Genomic DNA, 19,404 nt, shown 5'->3' with positions numbered 1-19,404 from the left:
TTTGAGAAACTGCTAGTTTCTACACAACCGAGATTTCACACTATGATTTAAAGCTGTCAGGCAAGCTGTATGCCTTAACAGTGAAATAAAACTCCAGAAGAGAAATTCCTGTAGCAGATAGTTTCTGTCTTACAATTTCTTTGAAAATATGTGTTCTGAAGGAAGGGGAGGACTTGGTTCAGTGAAGTGTACATAATGCTTCAGTATCTTTCCACAGTAGATGCTCCAAATAAGACAGCAGAAAGAATGAAAGAATCAGAGAACAATGATGTGATTTAAACCCTTGAAAGAAAAGACATCAGGCTGGTCTGGACAGAAATAGTCTGCCTTGCCTATCAGAGGTTTTTGTAAGGAAAAAGAGCACACTGTGAAGATTGTGGGAATACTGAAGCAGAAAAAAACCCCAGTAACTAATGAAAACTCATCTTTGGAAAAGATTAAGGGCTTCACAAAGGAGAGGGAACGGACTCCTGTTTTGAGAAACCGTGAACTCATCACATGGAGCAAGCCACTGTGTTAGCTGTAAGCTGATGTTGCGCCTGCAGACCTGTCCTGGTGGTGCTATGTAGAAAATGAACACTGGCTCAAATTAGTGCAGGAAAGTGATCATGAAGAGTTACTGTTGTGGAACTACTGGCTGAACTAAAGGGGCTCCAACAACCCATCCCCTGCCCTCCCGCTGCCCTTCTGAGGAGACAGGGGACACGGGTACCAAATCCTTGTTCACCGCCAGCCCCAGCCTTGCGCCCCAGTGACAGGGAGCAGGAGAGAGCAGCACTCGCTGCCTTCCTTTCCCCGTGGCTTTGCTCCTCCTTGCCACAGCTGCAAATCAACTTCCCTTACCCTGCCTAACATGGGGGAGGGTCCCATTACACGACAGGGAGTCTTGCGGGGGAAGACGGCTCAGGCTCAGACGCAGCCCCCCACGCTCAGATCAGAGCTCGTCCGCAGCTCCATTGCTGTCTCAGTGCAGGACCAAGAGGCGCTTAGCGGCAACAGACCTGGTGGCCACTAGTCAGCAGACTATTTAGCCAAGGAGCAGATGCGCCCTAACTAACAGTCAGTCCTACCTCCCACTCTCAAGTACTTCCACTTCAGCAACGTTTTTACTTTTATAGAGACTTTCCAAAGCTTTCTTAACCTTTTGGTAAGGACAAGCATGCTGCATTTTATTTCAGTTCAGCATTCAATGTCCACTAATTCTGTGTACTTACCTTTCAAACTAATAGCTATAACCATTTTGTTGATTATTCCCATTCCCTTTTTTATCACTGGACAACAATCGCAGCCTTAAGCCTTCAGCCTGCAAAAGTTTGGTTTTAGCTTTTTCTTTTCATGTTTGATTTTGAAAATAGGATTGCCTTTAAAATAAGTTATGATAGATTTAGCAAGATTCATACATAACTCCAACCTGAGCAGTAGCTTAGTGTGTAGTACCATAATCACTGTGTATGTCAGTAGGAAGATAAACTTGCGAGAGTAAAAAATGTTTCTTAATTTGTAAAATGAAGTTACATATTGTTTTCTCCATATGAAATGTTCTGCCTCATACTTCTAAGTATTTTATTTAAAAATTCCACTTAATTATTTACCCTTCTTAAGTGCCTACTTTTGGCTATTAAAACACGTTTGACAAATGAAGTGGTTGTGTTTTTCAGCTGAGACAGCAACCTCGGTATTACTATGTCTATATTATGAAAATTTACAGTTTCTGTTCCTTGATTGCCCAATTATTTTATAAAGATGTTTGAAGAATACTTTTTCCTTTTGGACTATTTTATTTTTTGGACCATGTTCGTCTTCTACATAGCACCACCACGACAGCCAGAAGGCCCTGCAGGGCTCACCACTCTTAGTGGCAAGAGAGTGAATCTTACTTGTAAGCAATGTGGTCTCTAACGAGATTTGATGCGGTAAAAATTTTACGTGTTTTTTGCGGGGTGAAGCCTACCCTTTAGTATTGCTCAGGTCAGTGAGACCCTGACTACAGACACGCAGCCCCAGCCCGTTAGCCGGTGTCGGGAGCTGTAGGGGAAGCGCACGGAGAGCACACGGCAGCTGTAGCGGGGACACGCCCTGCCGCTCCCGGCGACGTCTTCCCCGCTTGCTGGCACGCCCTGGTTTAGGTACGCGTGGGAAGGCGATGAGGCAGCGCAGGCCAACCCTCAACCACTTTTTCTTCTTTCAACACATCAGGGGAAGGGCACCAAAACGCGACGGCGACGCAGGCAGCCAGCACCGGGCGGCCACCTTTCCGGGGAAAGCCAAAGGCCGCGCCGGGGGCCGCGATCAGCGAGGCCGCCGCCGGCCCAGGCCTCCCGCCCCCCGCAGCGGTACGCGGGGGCAGGCGGGCCGGGCGTTGCCGCAGCCGGGCCGCGCCGGGCAGACCAGCGCCTCTCCCAGCCACAAGCTCAAGGACGCCGGGCCCCGGCCGGCACTGGGGGCGGGACCTGCAGCGGGAGCCCCGCGCAGCCGGCCAAGCCCCTCGCCCTGCCCTCCTCCCTCCGGAAGTGACGTTAGCTTGTGCCGTCACAGCAGCCGGAAGCGCCGTTGGGAGCAGTAAACAACCCTGTCGAGAGGCCGCTGCGCTTCCATCTTTGAGGCGTCGGAGCTCGAGCCGGAGCCCGCGGCGGACCATGGGCGGTGTCCTGGGCCTCTGCTCCATGGCGAGCTGGGTAAGGTGGGGCGGGCGGCGCGGTGGTTCCCTGCCCCTCCTTGTCCGCCCGGCGGCCGGTGCTGCGCTTCTCCCCCCTCGCCTCCCCTCGGCCTCACCCGTCGTCTCCCCGGGCCTTTGTCTCGCAGGGGCGGGGGTGTCCGTGGCGCGGCCTTCGCGCCTTCTTAAGTGCGGGGAGGCTGCAGGGCCCCGTCCCCGGTCTCACCCAGGCTTTCCCTGTCCTGAGCGGCCGCTTCCCCCGGCTCCTCCGGGGCAGGGCTGACTCCCGGGCAGGTTGGAGGAGGTGGGCTCTGGGGCGCGCCCCCGCCGTCGTTCCCCCCTCTCGGGCTTCTCCGGGGGCTCCCCAGGGATCCGCCGAAGCCGTTTCGCTGGGGCGATGGGGAGCCTTCGTACTTATTCAGAGAGGCCGGCCTGCTGCGCTGCTGGTCGCTGCTTAATCCGCGTCAGTGTGTGGGAGGTGGTTACTCTGTCCGCTAAAATTCCCCCTCCCCAAATCTGTAAAGGAGTCAAAATCTAATTAAATGCTTATGAAGTTCGGCGTTTCTTTCGGGAAAACTAAAACTCGCGTGTTTCCCTGATCCTAATGACTGTATTTCTTTCTTCCTTCTTATGGTTTTGTCTCGAGCAGCTCCACCCTTTGTAGCATCTTTGTCTTACCGAGCCATTTTTTTCTCACTGCACGGTAGTCTGTGGTGATGTGTCACCACCTTGCTGAGCATTGTCAGCTGATTTTTTTTTTTTTAATGGGAAACAACCGTTTGAGATGGTTTTAAAACTGTTGGCACTATGCAGAAAAACAGAGAAGTTGGTAGTCCTCCTCTTAGTTGAGGCATTGCTGTCTTACCTTTAAGTGACGATCTGACTTTCCAAGTCTAGTTCCTATGCAAATAGACAGAACCAGATAGACTGAATCTTTAGACATTTGGCCTAAAAATGTCAGTGGAATCGTGAAAACTTGAATTTTCCGTACCAAAAATATTGTACCATACTTGGATTAAATGACATTATGTATATTTAAACAGTTCATACACACAACTTAAGTGGTTTAACAAAACCTCACGTTGATTCAAAGCTCCTGGTTTTTGTACTATCAAAATATGCAGACTTTGGTTCCCCTAGTACAGAGTGATATTTAAGTAGAGAGGTGATACTTAGCTCCTTAATCTCCTTTAAAAATTCTGTGAAACGATCCTAAATTAGTAAATTTTGTATGAACTAAGCTTCCAGGCTGATAGGCATGTAAATAAGTGACTAGAACACTGGTAATATCCTGTTAGCAAAATACTGTTTATGTTCATTTTGCTTAATTTTAAATTCATTTTGTTTAAAATTAAACAGCACTTAATGAATTAGCCAGTTCGGCTTTAATTACTAGCTGAATATAGTTAATGTTAACATTAAAAATTATTGTCAAATACTAAGCAATAGTATAACTAAGGTTTTAATTCAAATACTTGAGTTAATATATACTGCATTTTCAAGTGCATAAACAGTCTTTCTGGTAACTGGCTGGTGGTTGTAGTGCGTGAAGAATCCCTGTATACTTGCTCTTGGTTTTGAGTGTTTATACAGAGAAATTCAGCTAATGGTCTTTTAGATAAAATGATTTACATGAGCATGTAATCTTGATTACATCAGATTTACTGTGGGTAGCTAGCCCCCAAACCTTCCTTTAAAGTGCCCAAATGAATCAGGTTTGGGTTTTTTTGGGGTGGGTTTTTTTAGTGTGTTTTTTTCCCCCTGATAGCATTAAAGTGTTGATTTTCTTTCCACATTTAAAGTCACAGGTAATCAGCACTTAAAGCCTGTGTGATAGTTCTTATAGGAGAAATCTGTCTGGGCTGGTCTTTAAGAATATGTCAGTGTGAACACTGTCAGTGGCTCTGAAAGAGAAACAAACTGAGGGTGAGGTAGCAGGGGAACCAGGTGTAGTGGAGTTTGTGCTAGTGCATGCTGTGCCACAGCTGGGAAAACGACTCTTTTTCTCTGAGAAGATGCTGCTGTCGGCATTGCTTCAGCTGTATGTTGTGCCATGCAGAGCTGCTCTGGGTAACGGATCTCGGCATCTGGCCTCATACCTTTATTCTGGATTTTGTGTGTGGTGTTACTGCTGGTTATAGCTCTGCCCTACTGTGTGCTGATCAGGCAGCATCTCAGTTTAGCCTTTTTAAGAGCAAAGATGAGCCTGTCGGAGATGGGGGAAAGGCCTTAAGACCACTGTCATCTCACCAAAAGTCTGATCCTGATGACCTAGATTGGTCAGGCAGTGCCATTTTCACTCAGCTGGGTGTTCATCTATTGCAGTGTTCTCTGAAATAGCTCCGCTGCTGTTTTGCTCACTTTAATATTAATATTGAATCAGTTCCTTTAAGCATATGAGTAGGGATGATGTAGCTAAAACCTGACTAGAGCTTAGTGTTTTTGTGAATAACTTAATTCAGTATATAATCATTTAGTCATCACCCCAGTAAGAAGATTACATTTGATATTAAAAACTTGTTTGGTGTGCATCAGAGCAGTCAGTGGCTTTGTGGGGTTTTCTTACTCCTCCTCTCTCCTGCAATATTCATCTTACATGTTCCTCCTGCGATTTCCACTGCTCTAGAGAATGAAGTGAATAGTTTAGCAGGCATGAATTAACTTGTCTGCCCAGCTGGCTGCTCCCAGTATGGGTGTGTGGGTCACCTTTTCTTATTTTGCCTCAGTGAACAGCATTGAGCTGCTTATTTTTCTCAAAAATGTGCAGGGATGTGAGTTGGTTGATAGGTCCAGAAGTTCCTGGATGGCAGTAGGTTTGTGCAGTTGTGACTTAGTAGCTGTTTTCCACATTTCCTTAAGAAAGCAAGCTCAAAACTAATTGCGGAGTACCTCTGTCTGCATCTATGACTAAGCTGGGCTTCACCTGGGGAGTTTAATATTAAGTTTTGATCCGTGTAGTAGTATCTTACTGTTTGTACTATAGTATTTTTTGTAGGAGCCATGCTCTGAATTTAGGAAAGAAGTGACACAAACTTTGTCTCCTGTGCCGATAAACTCAATTCCATGGGCCAAATGTTCTTTGCTTTCTGTTCTTTTTGAAGTCTGTTACTTGCTACAAATGTGTGTGCCAATAGTACAGTAATATTATTTTATTGGAATGATATATACTTTATTTTGTCTTGCTAAAAGAAAGGGGGACTTGGACTGTAATGTGATTCCTTGTAGAAGTGGCCAACTTGTATAAATAGGCATCTCTTGTTCAGAGATGTGCATGATCACGGCTTGTAAGGATGGGCTGTTTGGGGGCAAAATGTTTAAAAGCTGGTGTTGCAACTTGGGCACTTAAATAAGGTATATTGGCTGGTTTGAGGCATGTTGCTTCCCAGTGAGGGGAAGACACTCGTCATTATTTCTGCCACTGCAAGCCTCCCCTGTCTTTAGAAACATGCATTCCTCTGTGTTCCCCTTGATGCACTCAGGAGGAAGCTGCTTGAATTACTTAGGTATTTAACAAACAACACGGGGATTCTCCAGAGAAGTGACTTTTATGCCAGACAGTCCTTGCATCAAATTTTCTGCAGCAGATGAGCCTAGGCTTATATGCTACTCTACTAAATTAAAACTTTTATTCAACAGTATCTTTAAAAATATTAATGCAGATGGAATTAGTTCAAGAAGTGAATTATTTGAACAGAGGATAGAAATATTCTTCACTAGAAAGGTTAGTGTTGTGTGTGTGTAGGAAATAGCGTAATATATTAGTACTATAAAATCCTGATGCATCCTAAACCAGTATTTGCTGTGCGTTTCCTGCTTACTAAGTGTACATGCCCCTAATGTAGTTGCTTAGATGAGCCTTGAAGGATCATCTGGTCCAACCTTTCATGGGAAAGGGAGCCTAGATGAGGTGATCTAGCATCCTGCCTAGCCACATTTTGAAAACCTCCAGTGATGGAGACTCTGCCACGTCCTTGGGGAGGTTGTTGCAGTGACTGATTGTTCTTGCTGTAAAAAATTTCTTTCTTACGTCGAGATGAAACCTCTCCTGGAATCAACACCTTCATACTCTTTGTGCTATAATGACACTGAGTGGAGGAGGAGGTAAAAAAGGGCATACAGTATCTTTTACATATTAAATAGTTATAGTAGAAACCAGTTCGAATATACTTGCTTTCTTAAGGAAACTTCGACAACAGTCACTAAGTCACAACTGCTCAAACCTGTTGCCATCCGGTAACTTTTGGACCTATCAACCAACTGAAATAGAATGAGAATCTACCTAGTTTGATTTTTTCAGCAAGGCAAATTTGATAGTGAAGTTTGTGAATTTAAAAATTATTCTGTAGTACAGTGGAGTGAAAATTCTTGGCTGTTCCATCCTTGGAAAGAAACACAAGTTAAAAAAAAAAAAACAAGGAAATGATTTAAAAAACCCAGTTTGTGGGTCCAGAGAGTAGATCTGGTTGAACCTGTAAGAACAGATAACCTGTGCCTCTTCCTGAGGGCTTCTCAGGAGGCTGCCCAGAGTGTTGTGGCAATATGTCTGCTCTTCGCTGCAAGTCCCGGGGCCTTCCTGGTAGCAGCAGACTGCTGGCATTTTTGTTTGTCATATGACTAAACTTTGAAGAACTCTTTCTGACACATGCCAGTCATACTGAATGATTGACATGCACTGGTCATGTGGCCGTGTAACTAGTCATGTTCTTATGTGACTGACTGGGTGTCTTTCATGTGGTGATTAACACCTGTGGCTTTTATCACCTGGTGGAGGTGTCCCTTCGTGTGTGCTGGGCGAGCAGCTGGGTTTTACCCCTGTTCTGTGACCTTCTCAGAGGTTGCGCGGTCTGTTGTAGCTCAGACAGGACCTTAGCTGAAAAATATGTGGCCTCCAAAACTTAGCTGTTAACTATCTCTGGGTTATTGTCTTCTAGGCAAAATAATTTATTTGTAAATAGAAAAAACCCACAAACCTCTAACCCTCAAACATTTTGATTGTACCTTTCCCCTTTTGGTTTATGTTTACTTGGGGAATCTTGCCCTTCTTTCACTTCCTGAATTGTCACTCAGCAAGTGTCAGAAAATTGCAATGGGATGAAGTCAATTTATTTTTTTAAATTTTTGAAATAATGAAAAAAAATTAACACCCCCCCTCCCCCTGGTGAAATAGCACTATCTGCTCCCTTTCCTTCTTCCCACAATTATCTGTTTAAGAATTTAATACAGGTAACTTTTGTCCTAATTTTTTCCCCTCGTAATATTGCAACTGTGCAGCATTCCTATCCACTTTTTTTGTTGGTGTTTGACAGTGATGATAATATGTGTACTGTGTCTTTGCTTTGTTTTTGTGGTTTCTAACTTTTTACATTGCATAAGTTAATTTTGCCAGCTGTCAGAAAATTGTGATACATGAATAGTTGCTAAATATGCAATAATTTGCAACCAAAGCTTTAGGCTATTTTACCTATTGTTTGTGCTTCTGTAATGTTTATGGCCATAGTGAGAATTTTGGCTCTACTTTGTCAGATACTGAAAGTGTACCTAGATCCCAGCTGCACTGAAATTTTTTTCTGTGGTGTATTTGTTTAATCTCTGCAGCTGTGGATAGGAGGGTGTAGTTGTTAACTAAAAGCAATACTTGCATCTCATTTAGCTGCAATGAAATACAATTCAAGAGAACAAATAAGCCTGAATCCAGTCTTTATTTCCTCTGAATGGGTAAATGATTACTTTTGACATAGCACTAATGTTATTGTACAGTGATGCATTAGGAGGCGTTGCCAAGGTTGTTAGGGGGCTCTGTAAAGTGTTGCAACGACTTCTTCTACACTAGTGATGAGATGCATAGGATGAGTCATGTTCAATTACGACTTCTGATGATCTACACAGCCTGATTAAATACTGAAATCTAGTAATGCAAAGCTTTTTCAAGAATTTGTTTTATGTTCTGTCTCTCTGTCAGATACCGTGCTTATGTGGAAGTGCCCCGTGCCTGCTCTGCCGATGCTGCCCCAGTGGAAATAACTCCACCATAACTCGGCTGATATATGCATTCTTTTTACTTCTTGGTGTGAGCGTTGCCTGCGTGATGTTAATACCAGGCATGGAAGAGCAGCTGAAGAAGGTCAGGTTACTTCTTTGCTAACATGTTTAGTAGAACAAATGTCACAGATAATTGTAAACAACATCTTGAAAGTATGGGCTTTATTGGGAAATACTTAATTGTGCTGCCACTTGTGCTTCACAGTCACCATTAATTTGATTGTAGATCAAATAAATGAAGAACTCGTGCGACAGTCACTGCATAGGTGAAAAGCACTAGTTAGAAATCAAGTCGTGCCGCTTCTTTAATAGCTCAGAACAGAAAAAATCTTGTATCAAACAAGAAAATATAATTTATATATGTGGCTTTTGTAATTATATATTACTGAGGTGCTTGTATTTGTGGCACTTGATTAATTTTGATTGCTGTTAATAAAAGAATGAAAAATAACCACAGTCTAAGATGTCTTCTAGTTTCACTGTGCCGTACTAGTTAAAATGCTATTTAAAGTCTGCAAATGAAGAACAAAAATATTTTTCACTAATGATAGTAGCATATTTTTCACTAAGCATATTAGGTAGTGCTTATAGGATTTTGCAGTTTATTAGTTATATGAAGATTCGGTAGTGCACGTAAAATTACAGAGTGATAATTTGAGTTATAGGAGACCTTATAGGTTCATTGAACTCGGGTTGCATGTGCTTTGGTTCTGTTAGTCTTTGTTTTGCTGTCTTTATTTATTTTTAGTTGATAGTAACTTCTGTTAGGCATGCTTTTGATTTTCTTCCCCTCAAATGATTCATCTGTAAATGTTTATTTTAGTGTGGTATAGTAACCACATTAGAGCTTCAGTGAGAGCCATGTTAGTCACCTAGGAAAGAAAATTACAGCCTTCTGGACTATGATGTGACTTCGGAAAGGTATTGCTTATGTCCTGGTAGTGACTGGAAAGGATATTTTCATATGGAAGTTAGAGATACTTCTAACTGATTGTGATGTTATTTTTTTGGGAGAGGCTGTTTCTGTTTTAAAGACGTGTAAACAGGCTGCCTTCTCCTAGCTGTGTCATGAACTTGATAATAACTGTCAAGTCAAATTTACCAAATCCCAGATCTTTTATTTATCTCTTGATTCAGATCAACAAGTGAAAACTGCATTTCTGAATTTTCTGAATTAGTTCTGAAATTGCTAATAACAAAAAAACCCCAAAAACAACCACTGTTAATAAGATTTATTTTTGGTTTTGTTTAGAATTTCCTGATGTGGGATTTTTTTCCTTGAATGTGTTTACTATTCTAGTTAGACGGTAACTGGCAACACTGCCCTTCAGTATCATATTTTCTAGCAACGTTAATAGTTGCATAATGTTACAATATTAATGAGTTGTCTATTAATAAATTGCTAATATGTATTTACTTGCAAGAGGCCTTTTACAGATCACTGAAGTATCTTGTATTTGTCACAGATTCCTGGATTTTGTGATGGAGGGATGGGAACAGCTATTCCTGGTGTGCATGGCCACGTGAATTGCGATGTGCTAGTTGGTTACAAAGCTGTGTACCGTGTGTGCTTTGGTATGGCCATGTTTTTCCTTCTCTTCTCCTTATTGATGATCAAAGTGAAGAGCAGCAACGACCCAAGAGCAGCAGTGCACAATGGGTGAGACACAGAAATGAGAACTGAGATGGGCATTGTGTGCATATGAAATACAGCTACTGTGAAAATAAAGCCTGGGGTTGATGCACGCTGGTCAAATTTACTGCTAGAAGTAGTTGCCCCCATAAGCAAATAATTTTGTAGTAGCTATAGGAGTGTTGTTGCTGTAGAGGGCATTCAAAGTTATTGGAGTTCTTAGACATGGCAGATTAATTTTTATAAGAGGAAAAGATACACATGGCTGTTGCTTTTCAGAGCCTGAATTATGATAGCAGATAATCTGCCCAGAGGTTTCCCAAGATTGGAGATTCTGCTTTTGTCCAAAGATGACAAAATTCAGAGATAAATAATGGTACTAAGTTTCATTCCACTGAGATGTTTTCAGCAAGTAGAAAGATTTAAAAGCCTCATCTGTCCTCTAGGAATGACATTCCTCCTAACTTTGGTATTTGTAAGGGCTTGCTCTTTGCTGAACAGTTTTATTTTAAAGATGGTAAGTTACATGTGTGTACATATATATACCTGTATACACATGCACATAGATATATAACATATCTCTTCCCCCTCTGCTATCTCTTCTTCAGTTTCCTCCTCTGCATAAAGAAAAGTGAGTTACGTATTTAGTTTCTGATCTTCCCAATAAATTTTTCTTTTGTATTTTATTATAGTTAAATAAATGGAAGATGAAGTGGAATTTCAGCTTGCAGGTTTACACAAGCAGTAAAGTGTAAAGCAGCTTCTTGAAGCTGGGAGATGCGAATTTTTGTAATAGCACTAAAAAGCGTAAAACCGTTTGTGTTGCCTAGTCTTGGTGGTCACAGTGATTGCTTAGACTACTACTTTTCCAAGGTGATTATATTTAATAGAAGTTACTAACAGCTAAGTCATAAAAATGAGGAAGTAATTTTATTTTATATTCAGTATAATAAGATTAAACATTTCTAGCATAAAATGAGGAAAAAAAAACTTCAAATGATTTCTGTACGGGAAAAGAAAATAATTAAGACTGAGCAGAATATTGCTTTGTTTATTCTTTTGTTTGTTTTGCTCTAAGTAAAAAGAGGCCAGGTACAGTATTAAGATGCATCAGCAGCAGTAACTCAGTTCAGCCTTTCCCCCCACTCTGCTTTGTTCAGGGGAACATACTTGTTACAAGCAAGAAGAAAATGGTTTGGGTACATTCTGTGTCAACACCTTTTACATGACGTGGAATCTTTTTACCTAGAAGCGCTGCTTATGTGTTTGGGATCATCTTGATACCTTTACCAATAGGACTTGTGCTCTCCAGTACAAATTTTGGTCCTATCTGTGCAACCCATAGCAGTTTACTCTTCTTAGCCAGTCTAGTATCAGCACTAGGATAAAAGGAAAAATGATAGACCATTAACTGTTACTGGTAAAATATTTAATAATGTTACTTGCAACACTTCTGTAATAACTAGTTGCTTCAGTAGTATGCATTACAGGTAGCTTTATGAAAACCATGGCTTTTGATTTTTTGAAATTTTATGTATCTTCAGTAATGCTTTGCAATGTAATCTTTATGTCAGTGGTTTGAAATACTCAGAATATTAGGTTTTCTCTTGTATGTGTACTAACTTTTTCATGCTTGCATGCAAGTTAAGACCAGGAATGTGGCCCAGTGCCAATGTTCACCTTCTTTCTTATGTAACAGCAGCCAGAATAGTTTCTTGGTTCAGGTTCATAATAATAAATAGTAGTAGAAAAAATGGATTATAATGTATTCACAGGACTGTTGCTGATTCTCACAGAATGCGTAGTAACTGTAGGTGTTATTTCACAAGTATTGTTTTTGGCTGTCATGCATGTTATACAGGTAGAGTGTCAAGATCCTTTAAAGTCCGGAACTAGAGATGAAATTTATACAAACTTGATCCTGTTCTTATTTCTGTAACTGAGAATGACATTAATTGAAAAAAAAAAAAATCCACACGTGGATTCAAAAACTAGTTTTAGTTTTAATGGTGTATGTATTACACTGTAAATGTTATAAGTTAATTCAGCTTTCAAGCTTGGTTTAGTCTCTATATCCCAGTGAATTAGTCCATTTTTCCTATATCCTGCATTTCTGTCATCTCACCGTTCCTTTCCACACAATTGGAGTTTGCTCCTCTGGTCACCATCACCTGACTGTAACAGTGAGAAGGAGCCTTTAAACTTGTTCAAAGTATGGGAAAAAATGGTAAGGGATAGAAAACCTGAAAACCGTGCAAAGTGTTTGACATTGCAGGGTGTGGTGCATGTCTTTGTGCTATATTCGGTTTTGAAGTACATGTAGATGGTACCATGCTTGTATTTGGAGCTGCCTCTGTCACTGTGATAAGGAAAAACAGTCTTCACCTTCTTACAGTTTTGTTGGTGTAACTTCTTGATTTGAAGTTCCCTGCGCGGGGGGTATTTGTATACAGTCTGTATTTGGGGTGAGTTTGGTGAATCTTTGGTGGGAGATATTTCCTTTTCTGCTTTCTAGGAAACATCTGATCAATTTTGTTTGTCCATGAGTGCGTAACTTTTACTGGAAAAAAAGATCTAATGCTACTGCACTGGAAAGGGGTCTTAGAATTTGGTTGTGTCCTATCTGTGGAGTATAAATCCTTTGCTTTTGTTGTTGTGATAAATCCTCATCAGATGTAGATCTAAAGAGTCTGAAGTTAGGTGGGAAAAATCCAGGCTTTTGTACATCTTTCTTGTAGGAAGTGAATGAAGACTGGTAGGGAACTCCAGCGTAATGTTTTCTGTCATCGTAGGCACCAATCTGATCTTCTACCTTTTTCGTTTTGCTATTAAGAACAGATGGTTTGGGGTTTTTTTAAAAAATTTTCTGATCTGTAGGCAGTTCAATAATCTCACTGCTGTAGTTAAAAACCTTCTTAAAAAAACAAAAACAAAACCAAAAAACAAACAGCAAACCACAAAAAACTTACAATTATATTCCACCCTGGCTTCATTTGTAATAATATATCAGTGAGAAATCTCTGGGAAGTGTGTCAAACTCTGTGTGAGTCTAGCACAGTTTAAGCATAATTTTCTGGAGAACAAAAATCTTAGGCAGATAAAATGAGATTTTTATCCTACTTCAAAAGAAGCGACTTAAGAATGAATGAATTAAAACGACTCTTAAGGATGTGCATTTTGTGAGCTTCTGAGTTTTTCTCAATTAGATCGGACTTCAGCAGCTGCCTGACTACTTTTTTTTTTGTTTTTAATTAGATTCTGGTTCTTTAAATTTGCAACAGCACTTGCAATTAGTGTTGGAGCTTTCTTCATACCGGAGGGACCATTTACGACTGGTAAGGGAATATTGTCTTCCACTGTATCGTGGTGCAATCATAACTGGTTTTAAAAGAAAGCTAAGTGTGTGCTGATGTCTTACAGGATTTTGTGGGGTTTTTTTTTTTTCCTTTTCTATTGTAGCTGTGTAACTGTAGCACTTTTCTGTGTTTAGAGACATTAAGACACGGGGTGGTAAATTATCTGTGGTTCTGAAATGGTTTTGTTTTATTTCTCTTGTAGTATGGTTTTATGTTGGTATGGCTGGAGCATTCTGCTTTATTCTTATTCAGCTGGTCTTGCTTATTGATTTCGCCCACTCCTGGAATGAATCTTGGGTTGAAAAAATGGAGGAAGGAAACTCAAGATGCTGGTATGCAGGTAAAGGACTGTACTACAATCAAGTTTAAAATTTCATGGTACTTTATGTTAAATAAGTTATTCATAGAGTAGTGCATTTTACCAGAGTGCAGAAGTATAATTTTCTCAAAGGATGTAGTTCAGCTCCGTCACCTTGCTGTCCCTTTGATGTCAAGTTAAATGGGGAGGGGGGGCAGGAGGAGCGGCAGCAACCTCTGAGTAATAAGATCTAATCCCCGGGAGCCCGGGCATCAGTTTGTGATAGCAGAGGAGTCGCAATTGTAGGTTTTGGGTGGTTGTTTTTTTTCCAGCCACAGGTTTTGCTACACCTTAGCTCCAATTAAAAATGAACTAACCTCTTATCTCTTCATGTTGCACATAAGTATCTCAAATAATTGTGGCCTGTATCAGAACTAGTGTGGCCAGCAGGAGTAGGGAAGTGATTATGCCCCTGTACTCGGCACTGGTGAGGCTGCACCTTGAATCCTGTGTTCAGTTTTGGGCCCCCCACTACAAGAAGGATATTGAGGTGCTTGAGCAACGAAGGGCAACGAAGCTGGTAAAGGGTCTGGAGAACAAGTCTTACGAGGAGCGGCTGAGGGAACTGGGGTTGTTCAGTCTGGACAAGAGAAGGCTGAGGGGAGACCTTATCGCCCTCTGCAACTACCTGAAAGGGGGTTGTGATAAGGTGGGTGTTGGTCTCTTCCCCCAAGTAACTAGTGATAGGATGAGAGGAAATGGCCTCAAGTTGTGCCAGGGGAGGTTTAGATTGGATATTAGGAACAATTTCTTTACTGAGAGAGTGGTCAAGCATTGGAACAGGCTGCCCAGAGAAGTGGTGGAGTCACCATCACTGGAGGCGTTCAAGAAACGTGTAGCCGTGGCACATGGTTTAGTGGGCATGGTAGTGTTCTGTTGGTGGTTGGACTTGATCTTAAAGGTCTTTTCCAACTTTAATGATTCTGTGATTCTGTTTTCTTTCTGTCTGCCAGTTGGCCATTCTTCGAAGGTATATGCTGAGTGAAAGGCCAAGATAGTGAAGGAGACTACAAGTCATCTCACTGGAGAAACGTTATGTTAATTTTAATTAAACCTTTCACATGTGATAATTTAGGTGTTTCAAAAGACAGCACAGCTTGTCTTTGTGCAATGGCCACTTCACTCTTGAATGTTTTAATAAGATGGAATTTGGAAAGAAGATACTTGGTTTTCCTTCTATTGGAGAAGTAGTTCTTCAGTTTCTTTTTTAAGCTTTTAGCCAAAGCGTATGTAGTGTAACTGTATTCCTTCATACATGTGCTTCTTGGTTGCTGTTAGAGCACTGGAGAATCAAGTACGGCTTCAGGCTTACCATTTATGGTGTTCGTTCTTTTTAACACTGAGTATTGAGAAGAAGTCATGTCCTTTACGTTCCAGTGTCCAGAGCTGCTCTCTAATTGTGATTGTATACCGTATCCAAAACCTGATAATCATGCAATATTATTTCAATACTCTAATCCATTATTAACCAGTTTAACTCTGTTTTTGTCTCTTTTCACAGCTCTGCTGTCAGCTACTGCTGTCAATTATCTGCTGTCTCTAGTAGCTATTGTCTTGTTTTATGTTTATTACACTCATCCAGAAGGTTGTTCTGAAAACAAGACATTCATCAGTGTTAATATGCTGCTGTGTATTGGTGCTTCTGTAATGTCAATTCTGCCAAAGATTCAGGTATAGTTTTAATTCTGCTACCTTTTGGGGTTTTTTTTTGTAGTATCAGTACCAGAAATAATCAGTCTCTGTAAAAAATCAGTCACTATAATATAATCGTGTCCGAGACCTTTTAATTGCCTAACTTTGCTGTTTTATGACAACTTTGTATAGGAATCTCAGCCAAGATCTGGTTTGCTGCAGTCCTCTGTGATCACTATTTATACAATGTATTTGACTTGGTCAGCTATGACCAATGAACCAGGTAAGTGTAGTAGCAATATACGTTTTTTTGAGTAACCAGTTCAACGGTAAATTGTATCTTCACCTTTTTGCAAGGCAGTGTTAGAATGAGGTACTGCAAGTTAGAGGCAGGACTCACTAATTTCTGTTCTCTTCCCTATCCCAGCTTTCTGTAGTAATACTGAAGAAATAGTTCTTCCAAAGATAACGTGGTTTTCAGTTGCTCTTACGTTTATCGTATGGAAGAATTTCTGCATGTTATTGGCAGGATTCCAGTATTCGAAAGCTTAGATTTTGCAGATTACCACAACTCATCCAAGATGTCTAGGAGGTTCATCTCCCTGCCAAGTTTCAAGTTTCTTACCTGGTGATTGAGATGTTACTGATTATATTTTCCTAACTGCGAATTTTAAAAAATGTATTAATAAATGTTTGCAATATTTCCTGTGTCTGAAAACAACTGAGCATCTCTTTACAAAAATTAATTAATTAAATTCATAAATTCTGGTGATTAAAATAAACTGCCAAATACTGATTTTGGTGTTTTTAATTTGATCTCTGGCCCTTTTATCTTAATTATGGACAATCTTGTGTGGTTCTGTGTAACAGCATACATATGTGTCATATCTAATTCCTGCAGTAATTGTGGGGGAAATGAGATTGGCTGCTACTTTCACCTGTTTCATCTGTGTTACCTGTGGGTGCTGTGGGTTGGGAACTATTGGTAATATGAAGCTGACTTTGTAGCATTCTTTTCCAATGCTGAGGGTACCCCATCTATAGACTATACGGTTGGCAAACTTGTTTTCTAGGGGTAGAATTTCTAAAGCTTAATACACAGTATTTTTATTTTGTTGTATCTAATTATATGAGATAGAACAGTAGAGCAGTTGATGTGTATCTTGCATAAGTTTAAAATCCTTTATCTGCTCAAAAAGACAGATTTTTATGCCACATACTGTCAGTTGTCTGCTTTAGAGAGACTATAGGCTAAAATTAGGCTCAAAGCTTTTTTACTTCAGGGCTGTCACAGTCACAAAGTTCCTTTCTATTACCGTGCAATCAGGGTGGAAATGTACCATTAAATATTTGTTCTGTTCTTGTTTTATGTAAGTTCTAATGTAACTTCCCCACAGATAGGCGCTGTAACCCAAGTTTGCTGAGCATCATTGGTTACAACAGCACCACCATTCCCACCCAGGGTCAGGTAGTTCAGTGGTGGGATGCACAAGGAATTGTAGGACTGGTTTTGTTTTTGCTGTGTGTTCTCTATTCAAGGTAAGATTCCTTTTAAAAAATTCCTATTAACTGGTATTACTTCTCATTGTCAGATACTAAATGTATTTATTGGGGTAACTGTATTGTGTCCTTTCCTGTCAAATACAGCATCCGGACATCCAACAACAGCCAGGTGAACAAGCTGATGCTGACCAGTGATGAATCAACACTGATAGAGGATGGAATGCCCAGGAGTGACGGCTCCCTTGATGATGGAGATGGTGTTCACCGAGCCATAGATAATGAGAGGGATGGAGTTACTTACAGTTACTCCTTCTTTCATTTCATGCTTTTCCTGGCATCACTGTATATCATGATGACGCTTACCAACTGGTACAGGTATTTACATTTGACAATATATTGTGTTAGTAATAAGCATACAAGATGCTACCTTTTGCTGGACGCAAGTTGTGTGCTGTGAGGAATGTAGGTCCTGAACAGGACTTCTCAAGGGAAGTATACTGTTTGGATCTATATTAATAGAGTCTTAAGTTAAAAATAAGTAAATACCAGGCCTGTGTCTTGTAGAGAGAGCTGGAAAAAGGAGAGGTAGGACATGTTACATTAGCAGGTCAAGGGAGGTGATCCTTCCCATCTACTTGGCACTGGTGACACCACACTTGGAGTGTTGGGTCTGGTCCTAAGTGCTGCAGTACAGGAGACACGGACACACTGGAGAGAGTCCAGCAAAGGGCCAGAAAGATGGTAAAGGGACCAGAGCATCTCTCATAGAAAGAAAGGCTGAGGGACCTGGGACTGCTCAGCCGGGGGGGGAGGAGAAGGCTCAGGGGGATCTTATCAGTGTGTATCGGTACCTGAAGGGACGGTACAAAGAGGACAGAGCCAGGCTTTCTTCAGTGGTGCCCAGTGGCAGGACCAGAGGCGATGGGCACAAACTGAAACCCGGGAGGTTCCCACTGAACATCAGGAAACACTTTTTCACTGTAAGAGCAACCAAGCACTGGCACAGGTTGCCCAGGGAGGTTGTGGAGTCTCTGTCGCTGGAGATATTCAGAAACCTCTGGCTGTTTAGCTGGGTCTAGGTGTCCCTGCTTGAGCAGGGGCTTGGACAAGACAACCTGCAGAGGTCCCTTCCAAACTCAGATATTCTGTGACAGGGTCTGTAGCAGAAGGAAGGAAGGTTGTCTGCTCCCTGAAAAAGTCCTCACAATAAAATAGTCCTCTTATGCATGAATTGTTACGCAGATAGTCTTTGTACCATGTACATTTGCTAATATTATGTCAATAGCCTGAGCAGATGTTCTTCAGAATTAAAAAAAAATATGGCCCCTAATATTAAAGGACAGTTTGTATCAAAATAGCAAAACTAGAAAGGTGTTTTCTTCGAAAATAACTCTTAAATAGTCCTGCTGTGGATTTGATTTGTGGCCCTGCTTGAGTCAATATGACATCAAGATTACAATTCTTCTAGGTGTTGTCTTTTGGCAAGGTAGGATGTGTTACTTGTATCTGTAAATGCCATCCATTTCCTGCCTTTCCACAGATTTGCTTTATGGATTCCTTGTAATTACTTCTGCTTCTTGACAGCTTCTCTTACTAAGTATTTTTGGGCTGCTGTTGCTTTCCACCTTCTTGTGACACCAACATAAACATGGTGGTTTTGTACAGATTGGTGTGAACTGCCAGGAAGAAGAAGGGTAAAGGAGTCCTTTGAGGTGTGGAGCTGAAGTGAAAATGATCTACTGTGGAAAAAAAAAAAAAAGGGTTGAGGAGTGGCTTACCACACAAGTAAACTGAAACAAAAACTGAAAGCAATCTTACTTCTTTTCCTTCTTTCACAGTCCGGATTCTTCTTACGAGACAATGACCAGCAAATGGCCGTCTGTCTGGGTGAAGATATCTTCCAGCTGGATTGGCATCGTGCTGTATGTGTGGACTCTGGTTGCTCCACTGGTTCTTACAAACCGTGATTTTGACTAAGCCGCGCCGCTCTCTAGGGAGACTGTGTTAGCTTTACCATGTCTTTGAAACATGTATTACGGAGAATAGTGCAGTTGTAAATACGTGTGTGTGCACGTGCTATCCGTGTAGTATACCCTGCTTTATTCTGCACGATTACCTTGAATCATGTCTCTTGTCATTTCACTAAATGACTTTTTCTGGCTGAGCTTAAGTGACAGTTGCTGTAATGATGATTTTCATAGGACTACTCCTAGATTGAGTGCTTCAGTAG

At 41.2% G+C, this 19,404-nt stretch overlaps 1 protein-coding gene across 1 annotated transcript; it reads left to right on the top strand.

Annotated features, from left to right (window-relative positions):
• Positions 1-2,636: 2,636 nt before the first annotated feature.
• On the top strand, positions 2,637-19,151 carry SERINC1 (serine incorporator 1; the record flags this gene model as incomplete). Its single annotated transcript, XM_081997463.1, has 10 exons — positions 2,637-2,675; positions 8,613-8,774; positions 10,159-10,352; positions 13,581-13,660; positions 13,884-14,021; positions 15,541-15,710; positions 15,864-15,954; positions 17,069-17,210; positions 17,319-17,549; positions 19,013-19,151. The coding sequence occupies 10 exons, from the start codon at positions 2,637-2,639 to the stop codon at positions 19,149-19,151; spliced, it is 1,386 nt and encodes a 461-aa protein (XP_081853589.1).
• Between the last annotated feature and the right edge of the window lie 253 nt (positions 19,152-19,404).

This window comes from Phaethon aethereus (assembly GCF_964289735.1).
Source record: "Phaethon aethereus genome assembly, chromosome: 3".
NCBI classification, from domain to species: domain Eukaryota; kingdom Metazoa; phylum Chordata; class Aves; order Phaethontiformes; family Phaethontidae; genus Phaethon; species Phaethon aethereus.
This window is presented reverse-complemented; position numbering and strand designations above follow the sequence as displayed.